The 20,865-nt window shown below is 50.1% G+C and overlaps 1 protein-coding gene across 6 annotated transcripts in view; it reads right to left on the reverse strand.

Annotated features, from left to right (window-relative positions):
• Positions 1-19,716, reverse strand: part of SH3GLB2 (SH3 domain containing GRB2 like, endophilin B2) — a 169,356-nt gene extending 149,640 nt beyond the window's left edge. For 2 of the 6 annotated variants that reach the window (XM_069237039.1, XM_069237037.1), the window contains exon 1: positions 19,296-19,577. In XM_069237039.1, coding sequence (XP_069093140.1) covers positions 19,296-19,499 — 204 coding nt within the window. In that variant the 5' untranslated portion in view covers positions 19,500-19,577. Of the gene's footprint in view, positions 1-19,295 lie in introns of all 6 variants that reach the window. The other 4 variants (XM_069237038.1, XM_069237035.1, XM_069237040.1 and 1 more) reach the window with 4 other exon arrangements.
• Between the last annotated feature and the right edge of the window lie 1,149 nt (positions 19,717-20,865).

Raw genomic sequence — 20,865 nt, forward strand, 5'->3', positions numbered from 1 at the left:
GGGAGTCGGAGTTAGAGACTGGAAATGCACTATTTAAAAGTGTAATTGTTTTTTGTTGTTTAGAGAATTAAAGAAGCACGGCAGACCATGTTTGAAAATGCGTGTGAAGTTAAACTGTCTTATGGTGCTGTGAGAAACATGTTTTCTTGTTTATCAGGACTTTGTGAGTCTTGGGATGAGTGCTTTGTGCCTTTTGAAAGAAATGATGTTCCTTTTGTTCTTGACAGAAGGGTTTGGATACTTTTGTCTGCTTACAGAAAAATGCTGGAGAGATGTAAGCAGTTAGAACATGAAAATAAGAATTTACGTGAGCAAATTAGCCAGAACACATTATTGCAAGATAATGCTGAAATCTATAAAACTATTGTAGTAGAATCTGGCTTTTCCCATTCCAGTAATGAGAAGGTTACCAGTGGGGTCAGTGTGGGCAGAGCGTAGATCTGCAGAGCAGCCCATAGTTGTTGGCAGTTGAAGTGCATTCCTTAACAGATTACACTGAGAACACAGTTAAGAATGTTATTTTCAGACCGCTTTTGCAAAGTACGATGTTTAAAATTAATTTAGACAAGCCAGTAGTACTGTCGCAAAATGTGCAGTTACTCGGAATTCAGTGGAATCCAGAAAATAGACAGATGTTGTCACAAGTAAAACAAAAGATTTTAGAGTTTCTTACTATTTGCACTAAGCAAGAGACACCGAGTTTCATGAGCTTGTTTGATTTTTGGTAACATGATTGGCCCTCATCTAAGTGAAATCTTAACATGTTGGTACAAAGTAACTAGGAAAAAACATGAGCAGCTGCGCGCTTTTGATTTGGTAAATGAAATAATTCAGACTTTAGATTTGTGCGCAGTGCAAGAGGGAAACACTGATTTACATGTAAATCAGAATCAGGGGAAGACAAGAGTGCCCCTGGAACTTTGGATTAAGCTTTTGACTTGTTATTGGGCTCCAGTGAATACTGAGCAAATGACATTAAATGATAATGTAATTCTGAAACCTGAAATATCAAGCATGCAGTGGGTGATGAGTTCACCTAAATCTCACAGTTTAGGACAGGCACAGGAGACTAGTATCATACACTGGATCTGGTACATACAAGACAGGTCTAGAGTCACTGCAGCCCTAAATGAACAGGTGTCACAAGCCCCTTTTCAGGATGAGGAGAAGGTGCACGGAGTACCACAGGTAAAAGAGTCACCAGTGAAATTGAGTGCACCATTTCGTGTCCCCCGAGGATAAAAAGCATGTTTGTTTGAGTAATGATTCATTGACTGTAAAGTTGTTGTCTACCACAGGAGAAGGAACAGAGTTGTACAATGTGTGTCAGACTTTAAAGCAAGAGCTGCTTGAGATGTGTCATTTTTACAATGATTCTTGGTTCACTGCCAATGGTTTAGCCGTTTGGTTTTCCACATGGCTTGTACATAACTGGTTGAATTCCCTTGCAGATGTTGAAGATAAAAATTCAGAAACGAAAGTGTCCACCCAGAACTCTGACTTAGTGGGGATGGCTAAGTGGGTGCACCAGAAATGTTGACATCTGGGAGAAAAAGCCACTTACATGTGGGCAAAGATTAGAGAGATGCACAGTCACCTAGATTTGATAAAAACTGATTTTGCAATGCCCTATTTGCCGGCACGCACAACAGAGATCTATCCCACTAACAGTCAAAGATCAGTTGGGGAGAGGAAAGCTACCAGGACAGATATGGCAAATTGATCAGGTTTTAGGGGGAGTGATTGCTGCAGATTACCAAGGAGAAATCAAAATTATGCTGATAACTAGAAGAGAATCTGATTCATTCATACAGATTGGAGACAGAATTGCCCAACTTGTCATAAGTGCAGTGAATGGAGGTTTGGTAAAGAAGGAGTCTGCCCCAGCCCTTCTGACGTTGCAAGGAAAGGGAAGCTGTGGTGCAGCAGATAAAAACATCAGTGCTATGGTTTGGATTGAATCCCCAAATGACCCTCCAGAACATACAGAAATTATAACAAGGGGCCCCAAAAACATCCTGCTGATTATAAAACAAGGAAAGGAAGAAGGAGGGTACATTTCAGATGACAAATGTTATTTGCAAGAAAAGTCATACATTTTTCTTTTGCAGATCCTACCACAACTCGCCACTGACCAGGAGTGTGCTGTGTGGTCCCCCTTCAGGTCTGTGCGTGTGGGGTCAGGGGAGGAACCGAACCCCCAACCTGAACCAGATTGATTAAAGTACCAACCCCATGGATCCATTTTGTGCAACTGGCGCCTTCAGTTCAAGTTCTACATGGGATCAATATAAAGCTTGTCAACTTGTTTGATTACATTCTTCCACTGGAACCAAGCAACCTTACCAGTTAACTGTCTGTGTTTTTTTGTGTGGAACTCTGACTGTCGCTTACATTCCAGCAAACCTTTCAGGTGGACCGTGTACCTTTACATGAGTAGAACTCATGCTACATCAACTTGCTGTTTTAGAGACACTGTTCAATCAGTTATTATCCCAATCAGAGTATATAAGTTTCAGTCTTTTCATTGTAGATGTATCTGATTTGAAAAGTTATGAGATCAATATGTTAATCTACTTCCATTGTAGATCCTCTTTCTCGCAGTTGAACTGGAGTTATCAACTTTCAGACCTTAGAAAGATGAAGGGGAATGATAGGCCCTACAGTGATGCAATTTTGACTTTTATGCTTTGCTTTGAAGTTATGCTATAATATAATCACATGTATTTGCTGTGTACATTGCAACTGAGAAGTACTTTGATATATTTTGCTTTCATTGCTGCGGCTACTTTTAAACGTGTGCTTCCAACCTACTAAACTCGTCTTTCAGGAACCTCGTGGTGAAGTAATAACAATAAATGTCTTCTTTAAACTAAGAAGTGCATTCCAGAGAAGTTTTGTAAGCTTGGTTATAAGATAAGAGAAGGAAAGCAAAACACCTACCCAAAACCAAATTTACCTACTATCCAACACAGTAAAACCACAACTACTGACTATGTAACATCTACGCACATCACTGATGAAAACTGAAGAACTGGCACATTTCTTCACAAACAGCATTTCCAATGGGTTTGCTTCTAGCATATCTATTTCTTACCACAGTTTTTAATAACCTACACTTAAAGTGGGCTTGAATAGCTGGAAGTATTTCAGACATGTCACATCAGATATGACAGAGGAAATATTCTTCTCCACTAAACCTTCCATCTATCAACGTGTTCCATCAACAGTTTATGTAGCGAGATTAGACCAAGTGCCCCGCCCATATGGAAATATATCCGTCTCCCTTGAAAAAGGTGTTCTCCACTTCTCCCTAAAGAAAGGCATTATCAAACCCATTTTAAAAGAGTTTGAGCCAAGCTGCAAAGAAAACTAATGGCTGATCACAAGTCTACTCTTCTGAGCCAAAATCATGGACAAGTGAGTTGCCCATAAGCTAAACTAATACATAAGAGAACTACTGAACAACTATCAATCGGGGTGAATACCTGGACACAGCACTATGGCCGGGACGCTCAATATCTGCGATGTTATCTAACAGACGATGGACCAGGAAAAAGCATTCCTGCTGATTTTACTGGATCTTCCAGCACACTTTGACATAGTCACCTGTTATGTTATTACTGAACATATTATCAACCTGAATTGGTGTTGGTGGAGCAGTCTTATCATGGACCAGGTCTTGCACAGTTGACAGATGCCAAAGGATTAGCCACGTCTATTCAAACCCTGTAATCACTCCCGTAGGCATCTGCTCTTCTCCTTTTCAACTCATACCTGGAACCTCTAGAAGAGTTACTACAAACACTGGGCCTCTCGTACCACCAGGCCGCAGAGGATAACCAATACTATATGAAGATCCAAAGCAACTTTTCAATTGATTGAATCAAAGATTGAATAACTAAAATACAAGATGAGGTGAATATACAGCAATTAAAACAGAACTAAAACACAGGTCATCATTATTACAACAACCCTGATAACCATACTACTAAACAAGCATTGGCAGAGTTCTCAAGATCTTGCCTTTAAAAGATCTGACTTTTTTATTTTTATTTTTAAATTTACCAGTGCAAGATGGCGGACGCCCATCTTGGGGGACTAAATTAAAAACCACAAGAAAGTTAGCTCCACATACATTATAAACAAAAGGCTAAGCCTGGTAGCAAATAGCAGTACATAAGAAAAAAGGATCAAAAGTTGGCAATCACCAACGTGAGTAGGAAACATACAAGTAGGGGTGATGGGGAGGGTGACTCAAAACGAGCACCTGAATTTGGAACCTCTTTGCCATCTGAGACCTACTAATCAGTCTTTCCTAACTGATAGATTCTCCACCTTAAGTAAACAAATGACGTACATCATATGGGTAAAAGTGTTACTTTGCCTCTAAGCGTGTATAAATATATAACTGCAACAAGAAATTATCTGTATATAGGATTGTGTTGTATATAGTTCTATGACAAATGAAATAAACATGTATCTCCCCAGTTCTAAAACTATGGAAAGCACTCTATCATCCTTTGCACCACAAACTAAACTATAAATAGAATCATTAAGCCATATGCTATGCCTATCACTGCACCAGTGCAAATGGTCACCTTCTGCAGAGCTTGGCCTTGATCCTGGTGGAGTGGGCGAGTGTCACATAACCTCCTTGTGTGAGCAGCTGATATTTACTGCGGATGTGTGGTGACTTTCTAATCCTTTAGCACAAAACTCATTTAATCGCAAAACACTGCACTTTTCTTTTAGAAGGATAAACAAACAGAGGGTGGAAGTAGAAACACCAAAAACAGAGATATTGAAATCGATATCTTGCATATATAAAACACTTGTAACCACCTGTCAATGGTGGTTTGTCCTCCTTTCTGTTTTTACTTTACTGTTTGCAAGAGGTACTGTTCCCAATTTAAGATTTAGTTAAAGTGGTTTAATAAAAAAAAAAAGGAAAAGTGTATACAAACACACAAGTGTTTTGCCGTAAAAACATTAACGGTACTCAAGATGATAAGTGCTGTGGCGATGGTGACAAAGAAGGTTTCGCTACGTTTCCACAATGGCTTTCTCAGAAGGTTTTCTGTGAGGGTCATCAACAGGTTTGGTGCTTAAAGAAACTGCTTCGTAGAAGCAATCACCAACTTTAAACCTTGCTTGAAAGAGTAGCCCAGCATGGGCTGAGGAGAGTAATTCACAGCCAAGGCAGAGGAACATGCTACGGTGGGGAGACTCGCGCAACACAAAGTAAAGAGTACTGCCTCACTTGGTGAATGTAGCATAGTGCTGAAGGGCAGCACTGCACTGTCATGTGAAGAGTACTGCCTCACTGTGCTGGATGATGGCAGTGACGCACTGCACACTTCCAGAGGGAGACCAGTGTCTCACTGAGCGACCGGGTGGGTGGACAGCTGTATGCTGTGTAGTAATGCACACCATTTACATGGGAAGAATAGTGTCTCACTGCGGGAAAGATGGTGCGCTGCAGGAAGACAGTAATGCCCACCATTTACGTGGGGAGAGTAGTGTCTCAGTGGGAGGAAGAGTGGTGTACTGCAGGAAGACAGTAATGCACTGCATTTACATGAGGAGAGTAGTATCTCACTGGGGGAAGAGCAGTGCGCTGGAGGAAGGAAGTAATGCACTGCATTTACATGGGGAGAGTAGTACCTCAATGGGGGAGGAGCAGTGTACTGGAGAAAGACAGCAATGCACTGCATTTATATGAGGAAAGTAGTGCCTCACGGTGAAAGAGCAGTGCGCTGGAGGAAGGCAGCAATGCACTGCATTGATATGAGGAGAGTAGTGCCTCACGGGGGGGACGAGCGGTGTACTGGAGGAAGGCAGCTATGCACTGCATTTACATGGGGAGAGTAGTGCATCACTGGGGGACGAGCGGAGTACTGGAGGAAGACAGTAATGTACTGCATTTACATGGGGAGAGTAGTACCTCAATGGGGGAAGAGTGGTGTACTGGAGGAAGACAGTAATGCACTGCATTGATATGAGGAGAGTAGTCCCTGACTGGGAGAAGAGCGGTGTACCGTAGGAAGACAGTAATGCACTGCATTGATATGAGGAGAGTAGTACCTCACTGGGGTAAGAGCAGTGTACTGGAGGAAGACAGCAATGCACTGCATTGATATGAGGAGAGTAGTACCTCACTGGGGGAAGAGCAGTGTACTGCAGGAAGACAGTAATGCACTGCATTTACATGGGGAGAATAGTACCTCAATGGGGGAAGAGCAGTGTACTGGAGGAAGACAGCAATGCACTGCATTTATATGAGGAAAGTAGTGCCTCACGGTGAAAGAGCAGTGCGCTGGAGGAAGGCAGCACTGCATTGATATGAAGAGAGTAGTGCCTCACGGGGGGCGAGCGGTGTACTGGAGGAAGGCAGTAATACACTGCATTTATATGAGGAGAGTAGTGCCTCACTGGGAGAAGAGCATTGTGCTGGAGGAAGACAGTAATGCACTGCATTTACATGGGGAGAGTAGTACCTCACTGGGGGAAGACAACTGTGCGGGAGGAAGACAGTAATGCAGTATATTTACATGGGGAGAGTAGCACCTCACTGGGGGAAGACAACTGTGCGGGAGGAAGACAGTAATGCAGTATATTTACATGGGGAGAGAAGTGCCTCACTGGGGGACGAGCGGTGTACTGGAGGAAGGCAGCTATGCACTGCATTTACATGGGGAGAGTAGTACCTCACTGGGGGAAGAGCAGTGTACTGGAGGAAGACAGTAATGCACTGCATTTACATGGGGAGAGTAGTACCTCACTGGGGTAGAGACTGGTGTACTGGAGGAATACAGTACTGCACTGCAATGCCTCACTTGGGGAAAAGAGTGGTGTACTATATGAAGAAAGTAATACAAAGCGCTGCTATGGGAAGAGCAGTGCCTCATCAAGGAAAGAAACAGACATTGTTATAGAAGTACCAGCACACCATATGGTAGCTTACCGGAGGAGGACAGTAATGAACTCCTGGAGGAGAGTACTCCACCAGGATGGAGGGAGTAGAGCCCAAATGGCGGTGGGGGAGAGATATTAGTACTCTGTTGGGGCAGAATAATGATTCACCTTCCACAAGCCTGTCCAATAGCATTGTAAGATATTTGCCAACACCAGATTGCAATGTTCCTTGGCAGAGGATATGAGCCGCAGGACGAGGAGGTGGGTTCTTATGAGCCAAGAACTTTATAAATATTTTAATCAACATGGGCTTGAAGAGAGGGAGCTAAAGTGAGGTCGGGAACTGGGACTATGCAGGACTTAGGATACAGCTGAGTGAATGAGAAGACCCTTAAACAGCCCCGGAGTCCTGCCTCAGCCTGGCAAAAGCAAACAATCATTTGCAATGCAATAGGTCTCGCATTTGCTTGAGTTAGAGCTACTGCTGTTGTAAATGCATAACTGGACTTTTCTTGCTATATAAACTGGTCAACTCTGCCACATAATTTGGTCCTCTCTGCCACAAGATTCTAGTGGCCCAGCATATAACTAAAGCACTTAATCTTCTTCCTCTATCTACAGCAAAACAAAAAACAAAACAAAATTGCCATAATTTGTTTAATATTATTATTATTTTGGGATCCCCCCCCTCATCTAGTGTGGGGACCGTGATATGACCCCCACAGAAAGAGCATGTTGTGCGGTGAGTTATGAGCAAAAATTATTTGTAAAAGGAATGTCCTGCAAAGCATTATGGGGTGAGTTTCCGAGTGCAGTGAATATTATAGTATATTCACTATAATACTAAGAACAGCCCCTAGAGGACATTACAATAAAAATAGCATTTGTAAAAAACATGGTCATGTAACCATACAGTCAGTCCCTAGAGGGCCTAACAATAATGAAATCAGATTGTCAGAAAGTAATGCAGTGTAATCATATATGTAGCCCCTAGATGGTGTAGTGTCTTATTCATTTTGAGGCCTAGCAGGCCTACTGTAATACTATTACAAAGAAAGCCCTTATATACAAACTACTTCCAATTGTAAAACATAAGTTCCAGCCACGAGAGATCTTTAAAAGACATTGAATGGTGGGAGATGTTACTATTTTGGGGTCCCCCCAACCTAGTGCAGGGACCCAGAGATGACCTAGGCAGAAAGAATATGTTGTGACGAATGTTTTGATGGTGGTCCCATTGTCCTAGGACCACCACAGGGTGAGTTATGAGCTCTAATATTTAGAAAAAGAAATGCCTGCAAAGCATTATGGGGCATTTCCCTGAGTGCAGTGAATATTGCAGTATCGGCTCTCCCGCTGTGCCAGGAGAGCCACGTTAAAGATTTCTATGTTTTTTTACTATGAAACTTGTGTAAAGCGCTCCTTAAATCAGGTTTGCGCTATATGAAACGGAACTGTTATGTAAAGAGCGCCTCCGATCGAGTTCACGCTATATGAAACTTCACGTACTCCTATAAACCTTTTTTCAAAATAATATGAAATAAATCTATGTAATAGGGTCAGTCTCCAAGGCGGTAACAAAGCAGGACAAACAAAACACATTTCCTTACAAAATCAAGGGAATTTCGAAAGGCAGGCCCAGGAACGAATGAAAGTGATGGGTGTGAGATGGGTATGGTTAAAGCCCACAGAATAGATTACAACATGTTGAAAAGAGCAGCACTTGCGTGCTGCTCAACCTAAAGAGAACAGATGATGGACAGAACACTGAAAAATGCAAACATTCACCCCCAGTCAGAGATCTGGGTTTAATCCTTCGTTTTTATTACCACCACGCCACCCCAGTTTGGAACCAGGCATATGCAAACCAGTCTTCACCCTGTTCCCCATGGGAACAGTCCAGCCCAAATTGCCAGGCCAGGTCCTCCCTGAACCGGAAACAAGCATCCTGGGAATGGTTTCAGGGTATCACCCCTCATCTGCCAGGCTAGCTTGAATCCAGTAGCGCAGTGAGCCCGGGACCCACGTCTGGGAATACCCTTCTCACTTAGGGTGACAAAAGCAAGAAAGAACAGATGATGAACGGAATGCTGAACAATGCAAACACTCACTCCCAGTCAAAGAGATCTGGGTTTAATGCATAATTTATTTGCACACCACCCCAGTTTAGATCCAGTCATATGCAAATCAGTCTTGACCCTGTTCTCCATGGGAACGGTCCAGCCCAAACTGCCAGGCCAGGTCCTCTCTGGACTGGAAACAAGCATCCTGGGTCCCATGCTCACAGCGCCACTGGATTCAGAATGATGAGGGGTGATACCCCAAAATCGTTCCGAGGGTGCTGGATTCCGGTCCAGGGAGGACCTGGCCTGGCAGTTCGGGCTGAACTGTTCCCATGGGAGCATGGGCAAAACTGATTTGCATTTGGCTGGGTCCAAACTGGGGTGGAGTGATGGGCAAAGCCACAATGGATTAAACCCATATCATTGTTACTGGAAGTGAATGTTTGCATTGTTCAGCATTCCGTCCATCATCTGTTCTTTTTGCTTCAGCCTGGCATGAGGCCCGATGACCAGCAGTGAGAGTGGGTGCCTCACTGTTCTTTACTGCTGCCAGCTAAAGCACGATCACAAGCCCAGCTCGCCCACAGGTCCTTCGTTTACGTCATCTGTACTAAAAACCAAACAGTCATGCAGAATACAGATGACAACAATAAACAGCAAAATAACAGGTTTTTAAAATCCAAAGGCACAATTACTAACTGCTGAGCACCAAGGGCCAGTGGGGTGAACTGCACACTTGAGGGGCCAAATCAGGGAAAAGGTGGTTAAGATTCTCACTCTTCCTAAATTTCAGCATTTGTGGTCTGAGAAGGGCCAGGTTTTGTGTCTCTCATCTACACTGGGCAGACACTGTAGGTTTTTTTCCTAAATACTTCAGGAGCATTACACTTAGGCTTAAGAACTGTGTAAATAGGAAAAAGTACTATAGGCAGGAGAGGAGGGCACCTAGAGAAGAGCTGATTAAATAATTAAATACATACCAAGAGAGTGTACAGCAATCAGCACATACTGATAGAAATGTAAAAGTAATAAAATATAATGGTACTTGAGATCTGGGTAGGGACAAAGACAGACATGCTGAGGGTGATCTGTGTGGAAGGCTTGCAGGTGTGAGAAGATGGGGGTTTAGGATAATTCTTTTACACTCTAGCGCAAAGGATGTGTTTAAGTTCGTTCACAAGGGAGCCCCCAGGACAGATCCAGGCAGCTCAAAGAATCCGTGTCTCAAAGGACCACACAAGCCTTTAGTAGCGGTATGAAGTGAGGTTGGCCAATCACAAGGCGCTAGTTGTGATGCTAGACATGTGCAGAAAAATAAGATGAAGAGGTAGTGCAGACGGCTTTGCACACTATGGTGTGCAGTCTGTATTCATCTTCTCTGGTGCCGGTGTGTCACAATAGGCGACAGCCACAGCATGTTTTGTGCGCAGTTGAAAGAACTCATGCGCTTGCCAATAGAGACAATGTGTGTTTTTGGGGGATGGCAGTCTCACCAGAAAACTGCTGCAAGGCCCAACTGTCTCCAAAGCAGTGCCCTGAGAGGGACAGTGCAACCAGGAGAGAGAAGGGCCATACTTCCGATGGTGAGCATCATCAACTCAAACATTGAGGCGCAAGTCCAGGACTAGAGTGGAGTGGCGCAGAACCTGTAGCGAGAAAGTGCTGAGCAGATGATAGGACAGTCATAGGGAGGAGAAGGTGACGCACTGTAGGACAAGAGCATGAGGAAGGGGTCTGCCATCCAGCCTCCAAGGGCAGGGAGGCAGCTAAATGTCTAGTGCTAAGGAAAGGTGTCAAGGTTGGGAATGGGAAGCGTTCTTTATTTCATCACAATAGTGGGTTTACAAGACATCAAATGAAGGGGAGGCGGAACAATAGAATAATGGGGAGATATAAAGAAAGACACCCAAGATGTAGAGAGATGAAAGTGATCAACAATGCAGAGGGATTTAAGAAGGGGTGGGGCCAGGGGCTGAGAAAGAGACTACTAGTAATAGGTAGGCTTGGATCCTACACCAATCACACCAGCTACATTTCCAACCATCGAGCCAAGATGTGGGTCTATGACTTAGGGCGGCACAGGCAGGCCCACTAGGGGGGGTACGGCACCTTTCCATGAATGCAGCCAGGGGCCAGGAACATACCCTGGGTGCACAGTGAAGAGGTAAAACCCTGAATACACTTTCTGGAAACACAGGTTTGCTGCTGCTGGTACCAGGACAATCTTAGGAACAGTTACTAACCACACACACTGGCATTAATACAGTGTTGTTGGTATCAGGGTAGAAGGGGCGAGACTGAATCTTCCACAGGAATGTAACATCTGAGAAGCCACCACTATACAACGACAAACTCAGTAATGCAGGAGGCTGTTCCAGTCGCTCTCAAGGTGGGTATGTGCCTACTTTGTAAAGGTTTGGTTGCAGAAGTCAGTTACCACCCCAATGTTTAGCTAGTCAAATAGCTGAAAAGGGGTTGGTTTTATGGAAGCAGATTTAACTCCACACAGTTTGGGCAAATTCCTGCAACAAAAGAGGGGAGGGGAGGGGTTCTAGCTCAGTTTGCTTGGGGAGAGACCTATAGCAAAAGAGAAATCTTACTTGTACAACACTCATCAAAAGAGGTTGGCCTAAAGGTGGATCTGCCATCTAAATACTATATATAAAAAGGGTTGGAGACACACGACAGGTCACGGACAGCCACTGCTACCACCCTCACAGATTAGAACCTCGCCCTGTACACCCTTACAGAGAAAGGACCAGACTAGATACAGAATCCATGACTGTCTCCCTTTAGGCGGAGTACCGAGAAGAATCATGGTACTGAGACCAATCCAAAGCTTAACATTTAAGTAGCCTGCTTTCCAAGCACTGCAGACGTAAACAAGGCAGGCATGTGAACCTACACATGGTGCCTGGGTTGTGAGCCCCTGCACTCCTAACAGAGTGGCCACAAGAGTGGTCCCACGTGTGATGGCCCATCACTGCATAAGCTCCCTGTGACCCAACACAAAGCTGTACCTGAGAAGTAGCAACCACAAAGTGAAAAGCCACTAGCCGCACAGCGGAGACAATCCCCCCTGAAAAGCCAAGACAGCCACCAAGGCCAGCCTAACTCTCAGCCCTTGGCAACCGCAACCCTCTGGCAACACCTGTGTAGCACTAGTGTGAATGTTCACTCAACCCCTGGACGACGTACACTGTCCTTTCTACCAATGCTTAACTTCTGTGACAATAAGTGTCGGCCCTAAACTTTTAGTTAGAACCCCTCTGCTGGCACTACTGAATGTCAGGGGTGCCGGACACCAAGGCTGTGTCACCTTGATTCCACCTCAAGCCTCTTATGCACTACCCGCAACCCACAGGCCCTTTACCTCGCGCCTACTTAGCACAGAATGTGGTAGAGCTAAATTTGCCATAATGCCATGTAACTCAGTGCCACAGAACTTCGTAACTTTCTCCTACATTTGCTGAATAAAAGAAATGCCAATTTCCCTTTTATATAAAGAGTAACACTGCTTGAAAAATCTAGTGTGAGCATTACTTGTGTTACCTCAACTAGATGTTCTAACAATCCCCAAACACAAACCTTGATCTAGCCCCCTGCTCCCTGTAAGTCAAAGGCTAAAAAGAAGGCCTTTAGCATGTCTGGGAGTCTGCAGTAGTATGTAGTTTCCATTTCAAGGGACAATGGCATGACTTGTGCCATCAATTGCCGAACTGCCCTCAGGCTGCACCCTCCCAGATAACTGCCCTGACACACAGACCATGAAGAGAAGCTGAGCATGACTTTCTTCAGTGATCATCACAATTTACTCGCTCAAAGAATGCTCTTTCAGGCTTAGACTGTCCCATAAAGTATGCAAATGAGAAAAGAGAACCCTGGGGAGTTCCCAATTTTAGATGGTGAACATATTTTACGTGGGTTGCTCTACAACACCATTGGCACTATAAATCTACACACTTCAAATGTCTATTTTTCTAACAGAACTTTTAAACACAGGATAATCCCACTTATGCTTAAAGATATTGTCAAAAAATTTCAAAATGCGGTTAATTTCCTAGTTCAACATGGATGACATTGGGCTTATACATACGAGGCATGTGCCCTGAGAGTGTAAAATTGTGAGAGAACCTTAAGGAAACAGGACTAGTCATGGAGGCCAAAATGGTGCCCTCAGTAAGGGAGGGAAGACCATGCAGGTCTGACGGACTTGCGTTCCTAGTGACACAGAAGGACAACATAAGCATACAGTCATGGGTAGGACAGGGCAGCTCTTTCGATACACACCAGTGTCCATGGTTGTGACTGGATGAGGCCCACCAATTCTGAAGCACTAAAAGAGGTTCGGCCGTCCCCTTACATCTACGACAGCCATATATCCAACTGAGTCATTTCACCTATGTTTGATTTTATCTGTTAAAGAGGACATACACAGTGACACAAAAGTGTCTTATGGAGAGCACAACCGATTACGGGATCAAGAATGAGTTGAGCGAAGAGGGGAGAGGACGGGCAGGTGAAGGAGCCAGTGGATGCAGAAATGAAGGGGTCTGCAGACAGAGGACAAGCAATGGGCTGAATGGAAGATGGAGAAAGGAGCAAGGGGCCAGATTGATGAGGGGAACGAGCATCGATGGGGTGAAGGGCTAGATGATGGAAAAAGGAGTGGGATAGAAAAAAAAAAGAGGGCAGGGGAAGGATGAGTGGGGGTGGATAGAAGTAAGGGTCATTTGTGGAAAAATGCAGGTGGGGATGGATGTAAGGAACATTCAGTGGAAAGGTGGAAGCTATAATCTTAAAAGGACAGAAGACCGAGGGAGTGGGGCATGGTGGTTGGTAGGACATGGATTGATGAGGAAGAAGTGGATGCAAGGATACAGGATAGATGTAGGTGGTACAGGATGGGTGGCAGGGACGTGGTGGAGAGAAGGTGATGTGGATGGGTGGAATACATCGGAAATGGATGAAGGGAACAGACAGCACCGGATGGACTTAAGAGGCAGTGAACGAACTGTTAGGGCAGGGACCGCATCGAAAGGACAGGAGCTGTGAGGGAGGAGCAGGGATTGGAGGGTAAGGGACTGATGGCTGAGCAAAGGGCGGATGGAACATGCATGCAGGAACGGTTAACTTTTTTACACAATGTTTGCGTATTTTGAGCAAGTTCTTTAGTTAATGATCCTATATACTCTCTAACTGTCTATAAAAGGGACATGTTATACGACTACTATGTAAACGGTTCTGGCAGTAAGTAAATGTTATTTTGAAAAGCACAAGGACACCCTTTCAGGTTTGGTTAGCGCTCCCTCAACCGGAACAGATATATATATATATATATATATATATATACACACACACACACACACACACACACATGGATGGTGAGGGGTGAATGGATGAGGGTAGGAGATGAGGTATGGGATAAGAAAAGAATCAGAAGTGTGGCTCAATGGTTAGAGCGGCAGACCCTGAAGCAGAGATCTGGCTCAAGACCAGGGTTCAAGTCCCGCTTCGGCAGTCTTGGGCTCAATTCCCCTTGACCAGATAATTCTCGCCTCGGTGCCTAATCTAATTCATGGGTCCCACTCTGCAACTCTGGGCAATAGCTTGCTTAATCTCCACAACGGCCCCAACAGCGCTTGGATGCCTGGCTTCACCCTGGGGGTGCTCAGGAGTGGGCGCCTCACAGGGAAAAGCCAGGAGGGGTTCCATAGCGGTATGAGTACAGTGCCTTGAGACCCTAACGGGTGAGTAGTGCGCTATACAAGTGCTAATTTACATTTTTACATGGACCAGAGTGATGGAGGATGGAGTGAGATGGGAGGGTACAGGGACCCGAGGGATGGAGGATGGAGTGAAAGGGGGTGGAGGATGGAGTGAGAGGGGAGGGTGCAGGGACTAGAAGGATGGAGTGAGAGGGGAGGGTGCAGGGACCAGAGGGATGGAGGATGGTGTGAGAGGGAAGGGAGAGGGTGCAGGGACCTGAGGGATGTAGGGGGAGGGTGCAGGGACCAGAGGAATGGAGGGTGCAGGGACCAGAGGGATGGAGGGTGCAGGGACCAGAGGGATGGAGGGTGCAGGGACCAGAGGGATGGAGGGTGCAGGGACCAGAGGGATGGAGGATGGAGTGAGAGGGGAGGGAGCAGGGGATGGAGGATGGAGTGAGAGGGGAGGGAGCAGGGACCAGAGGGATGGAGGATGCAGTGAGAGGGGAGGGAGCAGGGACCAGAGGGATGGAGGATGCAGTGAGAGGGGAGGGAGCAGGGACCAGAGGGATGGAGGATGGAGTGAGAGGGGAGGGAGCAGTGACCAGAGGGATGGAGGATGGAGTGAGAGGGGAGGGAGCAGTGACCAGAGGGATGGAGGATGGAGGATGGAGTGAGAGGGGAGGGAGCAAGGACCAGAGGGATGGAGGATGGAGTGAGAGGGAGCAGGGACCAGAGGGATGGAGGATGGAGTGAGAGGGGAGGGAGCAGGGACCAGAGGGATGGAGGATGGAGTGAGAGGGGAGGGAGCAGGGACCAGAGGGATGGAGTGAGAGGGGAGGGAGCAGGGACCAGAGGGATGGAGGATGGAGTGAGAGGGGAGGGAGCAGGGACCAGAGGGATGGAGGATGGAGTGAGAGGGGAGGGAGCAGGGACCAGAGGGATGGAGGATGGAGTGAGAGGGGAGGGAGCAGAGGATGGAGTGAGAGGGGAGGGAGCAGGGACCAGAGGGATGGAGGATGCAGTGAGAGGGGAGGGAGCAGGGACCAGAGGGATGGAGGATGGAGTGAGAGGGGAGGGAGCAGGGACCAGAGGGATGGAGGATGGAGTGAGAGGGGAGGGAGCAGTGACCAGAGGGATGGAGGATGGAGTGAGAGGGGAGGGAGCAGGGACCAGAGGGATGGAGGATGGAGTGAGAGGGGAGGGAGCAGGGACCAGAGGGATGGAGGATGGAGTGAGAGGGGAGGGAGCAGGGACCAGAGGGATGGAGGATGGAGTGAGAGGGGAGGGAGCAGGGACCAGAGGGATTGAGGATGGTGTGAGAGGGAAGGAAGAGGGTGCAGGGACCTGAGGGATGGAGGGGGAGGGTGCAGGGACCAGAGGAATGGAGGGTGCAGGGACCAGAGGGATGGAGGATGGAGGGGAGGGAGCAGGGACCAGAGGGATGGAGGATGGAGTGAGAGGGGAGGGAGCAGGGACCAGAGGGATGGAGTGAGAGGGGAGGGAGCAGGGACCAGAGGGATGGAGGATGGAGTGAGAGGGGAGGGAGCAGGGACCAGAGGGATGGAGGATGGAGTGAGGGGAGGGAGCAGGGACCAGAGGGATGGAGGATGGAGGATGGAGTGAGGGGAGGGAGCAGGGACCAGAGGGATGGAGGATGGAGTGAGAGGGGAGGGAGCAGGGACCAGAGGGATGGAGGATGGAGTGAGAGGGGAGGGAGCAGGGACCAGAGGGATGGAGGATGGAGTGAGAGGGGAGGGAGCAGGGACCAGAGGGATGGAGGATGGAGTGAGAGGGGAGGGAGCAGGGACCAGAAGGATGGAGGATGGGGTGAGAGGGGAGGGTGCAGGGACCAGAAGGATGGAGGATGGGGTGAGAGGGGAGGGTGCAGGGACCAGAAGGATGGAGGATGGGGTGAGAGGGGAGGGAGCAGGGACCAGAAGGATGGAGGATGGGGTGAGAGGGGAGGGAGCAGGGACCAGAAGGATGGAGGATGGGGTGAGAGGGGAGGGAGCAGGGACCAGAGGGATGGAGGATGGAGTGAGAGGGGAGGGAGCAGGGACCAGAGGGATGGAGGATGGAGTGAGAGGGGAGGGAGCAGGGACCAGAGGGATGGAGGATGGAGTGAGAGGGGAGGGAGCAGGGACCAGAGGGATGGAGTGAGAGGGGAGGGAGCAGGGACCAGAGGGATGGAGGATGGAGTGAGAGGGGAGGGAGCAGGGACCAGAGGGATGGAGGATGGAGTGAGAGGGGAGAGAGCAGGGACCAGAGGGATGGAGGATGGAGTGAGAGGGGAGGGAGCAGGGACCAGAGGGATGGAGGATGGAGTGAGAGGGGAGGGAGCAGGGACCAGAGGGATGGAGGATGGAGTGAGAGGGAAGGGTGCAGGGACCAGAGGGATGGAGGATGGAGTGAGAGGGGAGGGAGCAGGGACCAGAGGGATGGAGGATGGAGTGAGAGGGAAGGGTGCAGGGACCAGAGGGATGGAGGATGGAGTGAGAGGGGAGGGTGCAGGGACCAGAGGGATGGAGGATGGGGTGAGAGGGGAGGGAGCAGGGACCAGAGGGATGGAGGATGGAGTGAGAGGGGAGGGAGCAGGGACCAGAAGGATGGAGGATGGGGTGAGAGGGGAGGGAGCAGGGACCAGAGGGATGGAGTGAGAGGGGAGGGAGCAGGGACCAGAGGGATGGAGGATGGAGTGAGAGGGGAGGGAGCAGGGACCAGAAGGATGGAGGATGGGGTGAGAGGGGAGGGAGCAGGGACCAGAGGGATGGAGGATGGAGTGAGAGGGGAGGGAGCAGGGACCAGAGGGATGGAGGATGGAGTGAGAGGGGAGGGAGCAGGGACCAGAAGGATGGAGGATGGGGTGAGAGGGGAGGGAGCAGGGACCAGAGGGATGGAGGATGGAGTGAGAAGGGAGGGAGCAGGGACCAGAGGGATGGAGGATGGAGTGAGAGGGGAGGGAGCAGGGACCAGAGGGATGGAGGATGGAGTGAGAGGGGAGGGAGCAGGGACCAGAGGGATGGAGGATGGAGTGAGAGGGGAGGGAGCAGGGACCAGAGGGATGGAGGATGGGGTGAGAGGGGAGGGAGCAGGGACCAGAAGGATGGAGGATGGGGTGAGAGGGGAGGGAGCAGGGACCAGAAGGATGGAGGATGGGGTGAGAGGGGAGGGAGCAGGGACCAGAGGGATGGAGGATGGGGTGAGAGGGGAGGGAGCAGGGACCAGAGGGATGGAGGATGGAGTGAGAGGGGAGGGAGCAGGGACCAGAGGGATGGAGGATGGAGTGAGAGGGGAGGGAGCAGGGACCAGAGGGATGGAGGATGGAGTGAGAGGGGAGGGGAGGGAGCAGGGACCAGAGGGATGGAGTGAGAGGGGAGGGAGCAGGGACCAGAGGGATGGAGGATGGAGTGAGAGGGGAGGGAGCAGGGACCAGAGGGATGGAGGATGGAGTGAGAGGGGAGGGAGCAGGGACCCGAGGGATGGAGGATGGAGTGAGAGGGGAGGGAGCAGGGACCAGAGGGATGGAGGATGAAGTGAGAGGGGAGGGAGCAGGGACCAGAGGGATGGAGTGAGAGGGGAGGGAGAAGGGACCAGAGGGATGGAGGATGGAGTGAGAGGGGAGGGAGCAGGGACCAGAGGGATGGAGGATGGAGTGAGAGGGGAGGGAGCAGGGACCAGAGGGATGGAGGATGGAGTGAGAGGGAAGGGTGCAGGGACCAGAGGGATGGAGGATGGAGTGAGAGGGGAGGGAGCAGGGACCAGAAGGATGGAGGATGGGGTGAGAGGGGAGGGAGCAGGGACCAGAAGGATGGAGGATGGGGTGAGAGGGGAGGGAGCAGGGACCAGAGGGATGGAGGATGGAGTGAGAGGGGAGGGAGCAGGGACCAGAGGGATGGAGGATGGAGTGAGAGGGGAGGGAGCAGGGACCAGAAGGATGGAGGATGGGGTGAGAGGGGAGGGAGCAGGGACCAGAGGGATGGAGGATGGAGTGAGAAGGGAGGGAGCAGGGACCAGAGGGATGGAGGATGGAGTGAGAGGGGAGGGAGCAGGGACCAGAGGGATGGAGGATGGAGTGAGAGGGGAGGGAGCAGGGACCAGAGGGATGGAGGATGGAGTGAGAGGGGAGGGAGCAGGGACCAGAGGGATGGAGGATGGAGTGAGAGGGGAAGGTGCAAGGGATGGAGTGAGAGGGCAGGAGCAGAGTAGGTGTGCGTGGGGGCTAAAGAGGAGGACAGACGGTATGGGGGGGCTGGAGAGGAGGACAGACGGTATGGGGGGGCGGAGAGGTGATGGGGGGGCCGGAGAGGAGGACAGACGGTATGGGGGGGCTGGAGAGGAGGACAGACGGTATGGGGGGGCGGAGAGGTGATGGGGGGGCCGGAGAGGAGGACAGGCGGTATGGGGGGGCGGAGAGGTGATGGGGGGGCCGGAGAGGAGGACAGGCGGTTGGGGGGGCTGGAGAGGTGATGGGGTGGTAGAGAGGAGGACAGGCGGTTGGGGGGGCTGCAGAGGGGCGGTAAGGGGGGGCGGCTAGGCTGGAGAGACGGACAGATGTTTTGGGGGCCCATGCCGGAGAGGAGGCCAGGCCCTCCGCGCCCCTCACCTGCACGGCGCGGGAGAAGAAGACCCCCGCATCCGAGGCCAGCTTCTTGACGTTGAAGTCCATGGCTGCTGAGGCTCCGCAGCAGGTGACAGGCGCCGCTGCCCGATGCTCCGGCCTCCTCCCCGGAGCGCTCTGCTGCTCCGCCTCCTGGTCCTCCTGACTCCGCCCCCAGACTCCGCCCCCCCGCTCGCGGCCCTGGGCCATCGCTAACTCTGCACCAACCGCCACTTCCGGGTGGAGACAAACCACGGGGAGACGGACAAATTCGGAACACCTGCTTCCTCTCCGTAAACCAATTACAGCTACCGTTGGTGTCAGAGGATACAGAATAATCCAACCGCAGACAAGGAAACAGGGGAATACCCCGCCCCTTGACAGACTGGGCCGCGAACCTCTGCCTTGACATGCGTTGCTGAGAGACGCTGTAGCCTTTAGCCAATGACGAGGGTCTCTGGGGCAAGCTCAGCCCTAGAGCTTCCTGACCTGGCCAATGAGAAGGCGGCGGGTGCCAGACTCCTCCCCCTAGTAGAAGAATGTGGAAATGGCGGCGCAGCAGCATCAGCCGGCTGGAGACAAGATGGCGGCCGTGGAGCCCGGGGGCGGGGCCCGGGGCCCAGGGGGCGGGGCCGTGGCCTGGCGGGGCCCCGCCCTCTCGTCTGCTTGCAGCTGGTTTGTGGGTGACTCGGCCCTCACATGTCCAGGGGTTCAGAGCTGGGGCACGGCTGACCCCGTGCCTGACTCTTCCCCAGCCCTGCTCTCACCCAGCTCCCGCTCCATGCTCTGCTCCCCTGGTGTCTGCTCTGGTGTCATCACAAGGACAGCACCACCAGCTGCAGGGAAGTGAGGGGCTGAAAGTACAAGGACCAGGTCTGGCCCAAGTTCAAACCTAATGTCAGAACCAAAGGGAGAGGGGCCCTTCAGATCCAAGGGGACAGGGTCACACATGGTGAGGAGAGGGGCCCTTCAGATCCAAGGGGACAGGGTCACACATGATGAGGAGAGGGGCCCTTCAGATCCAAGGGGACAGGGTCACACATGATGAGGAGAGGGGCCCTTCAGAACTAAAGGGGACAGGGTCACACATGGTGAGGAGAGGGGCCCTTCAGAACCAAGGGGGGAGGGTCACACATGATGAGGAGAGGGGCCCTTCAGAACCAAGGGGGGAGGGACACACATGATGAGGAGAGGGGCCCTTCAGAACCAAGGGGACAGGGTCACACATGGTGAGGAGAGGGGCCCTTCAGATCCAAGGGGACAGGGTCACACATGATGAGGAGAGGGGCCCTTCAGATCCAAGGGGACAGGGTCACACATGATGAGGAGAGGGGCCCTTCAGAACTAAAGGGGACAGGGTCACACATGATGAGGAGAGGGGCCCTTCAGAACTAAAGGGGACAGGGTCACACATGATGAGGAGAGGGGCCCTTCAGAACCAAGGGGGGAGGGTCACACATGATAAGGAGAGGGGCCCTTCAGATCCAAGGGGACAGGGTCACACATGATGAGGAGAGGGGCCCTTCAGATCCAAGGGGACAGGGTCACACATGATGAGGAGAGGGGCCCTTCAGAT

Source organism: Pleurodeles waltl, chromosome 6, assembly GCF_031143425.1.
Source record: "Pleurodeles waltl isolate 20211129_DDA chromosome 6, aPleWal1.hap1.20221129, whole genome shotgun sequence".
NCBI classification, from domain to species: Eukaryota; Metazoa; Chordata; class Amphibia; order Caudata; family Salamandridae; genus Pleurodeles; species Pleurodeles waltl.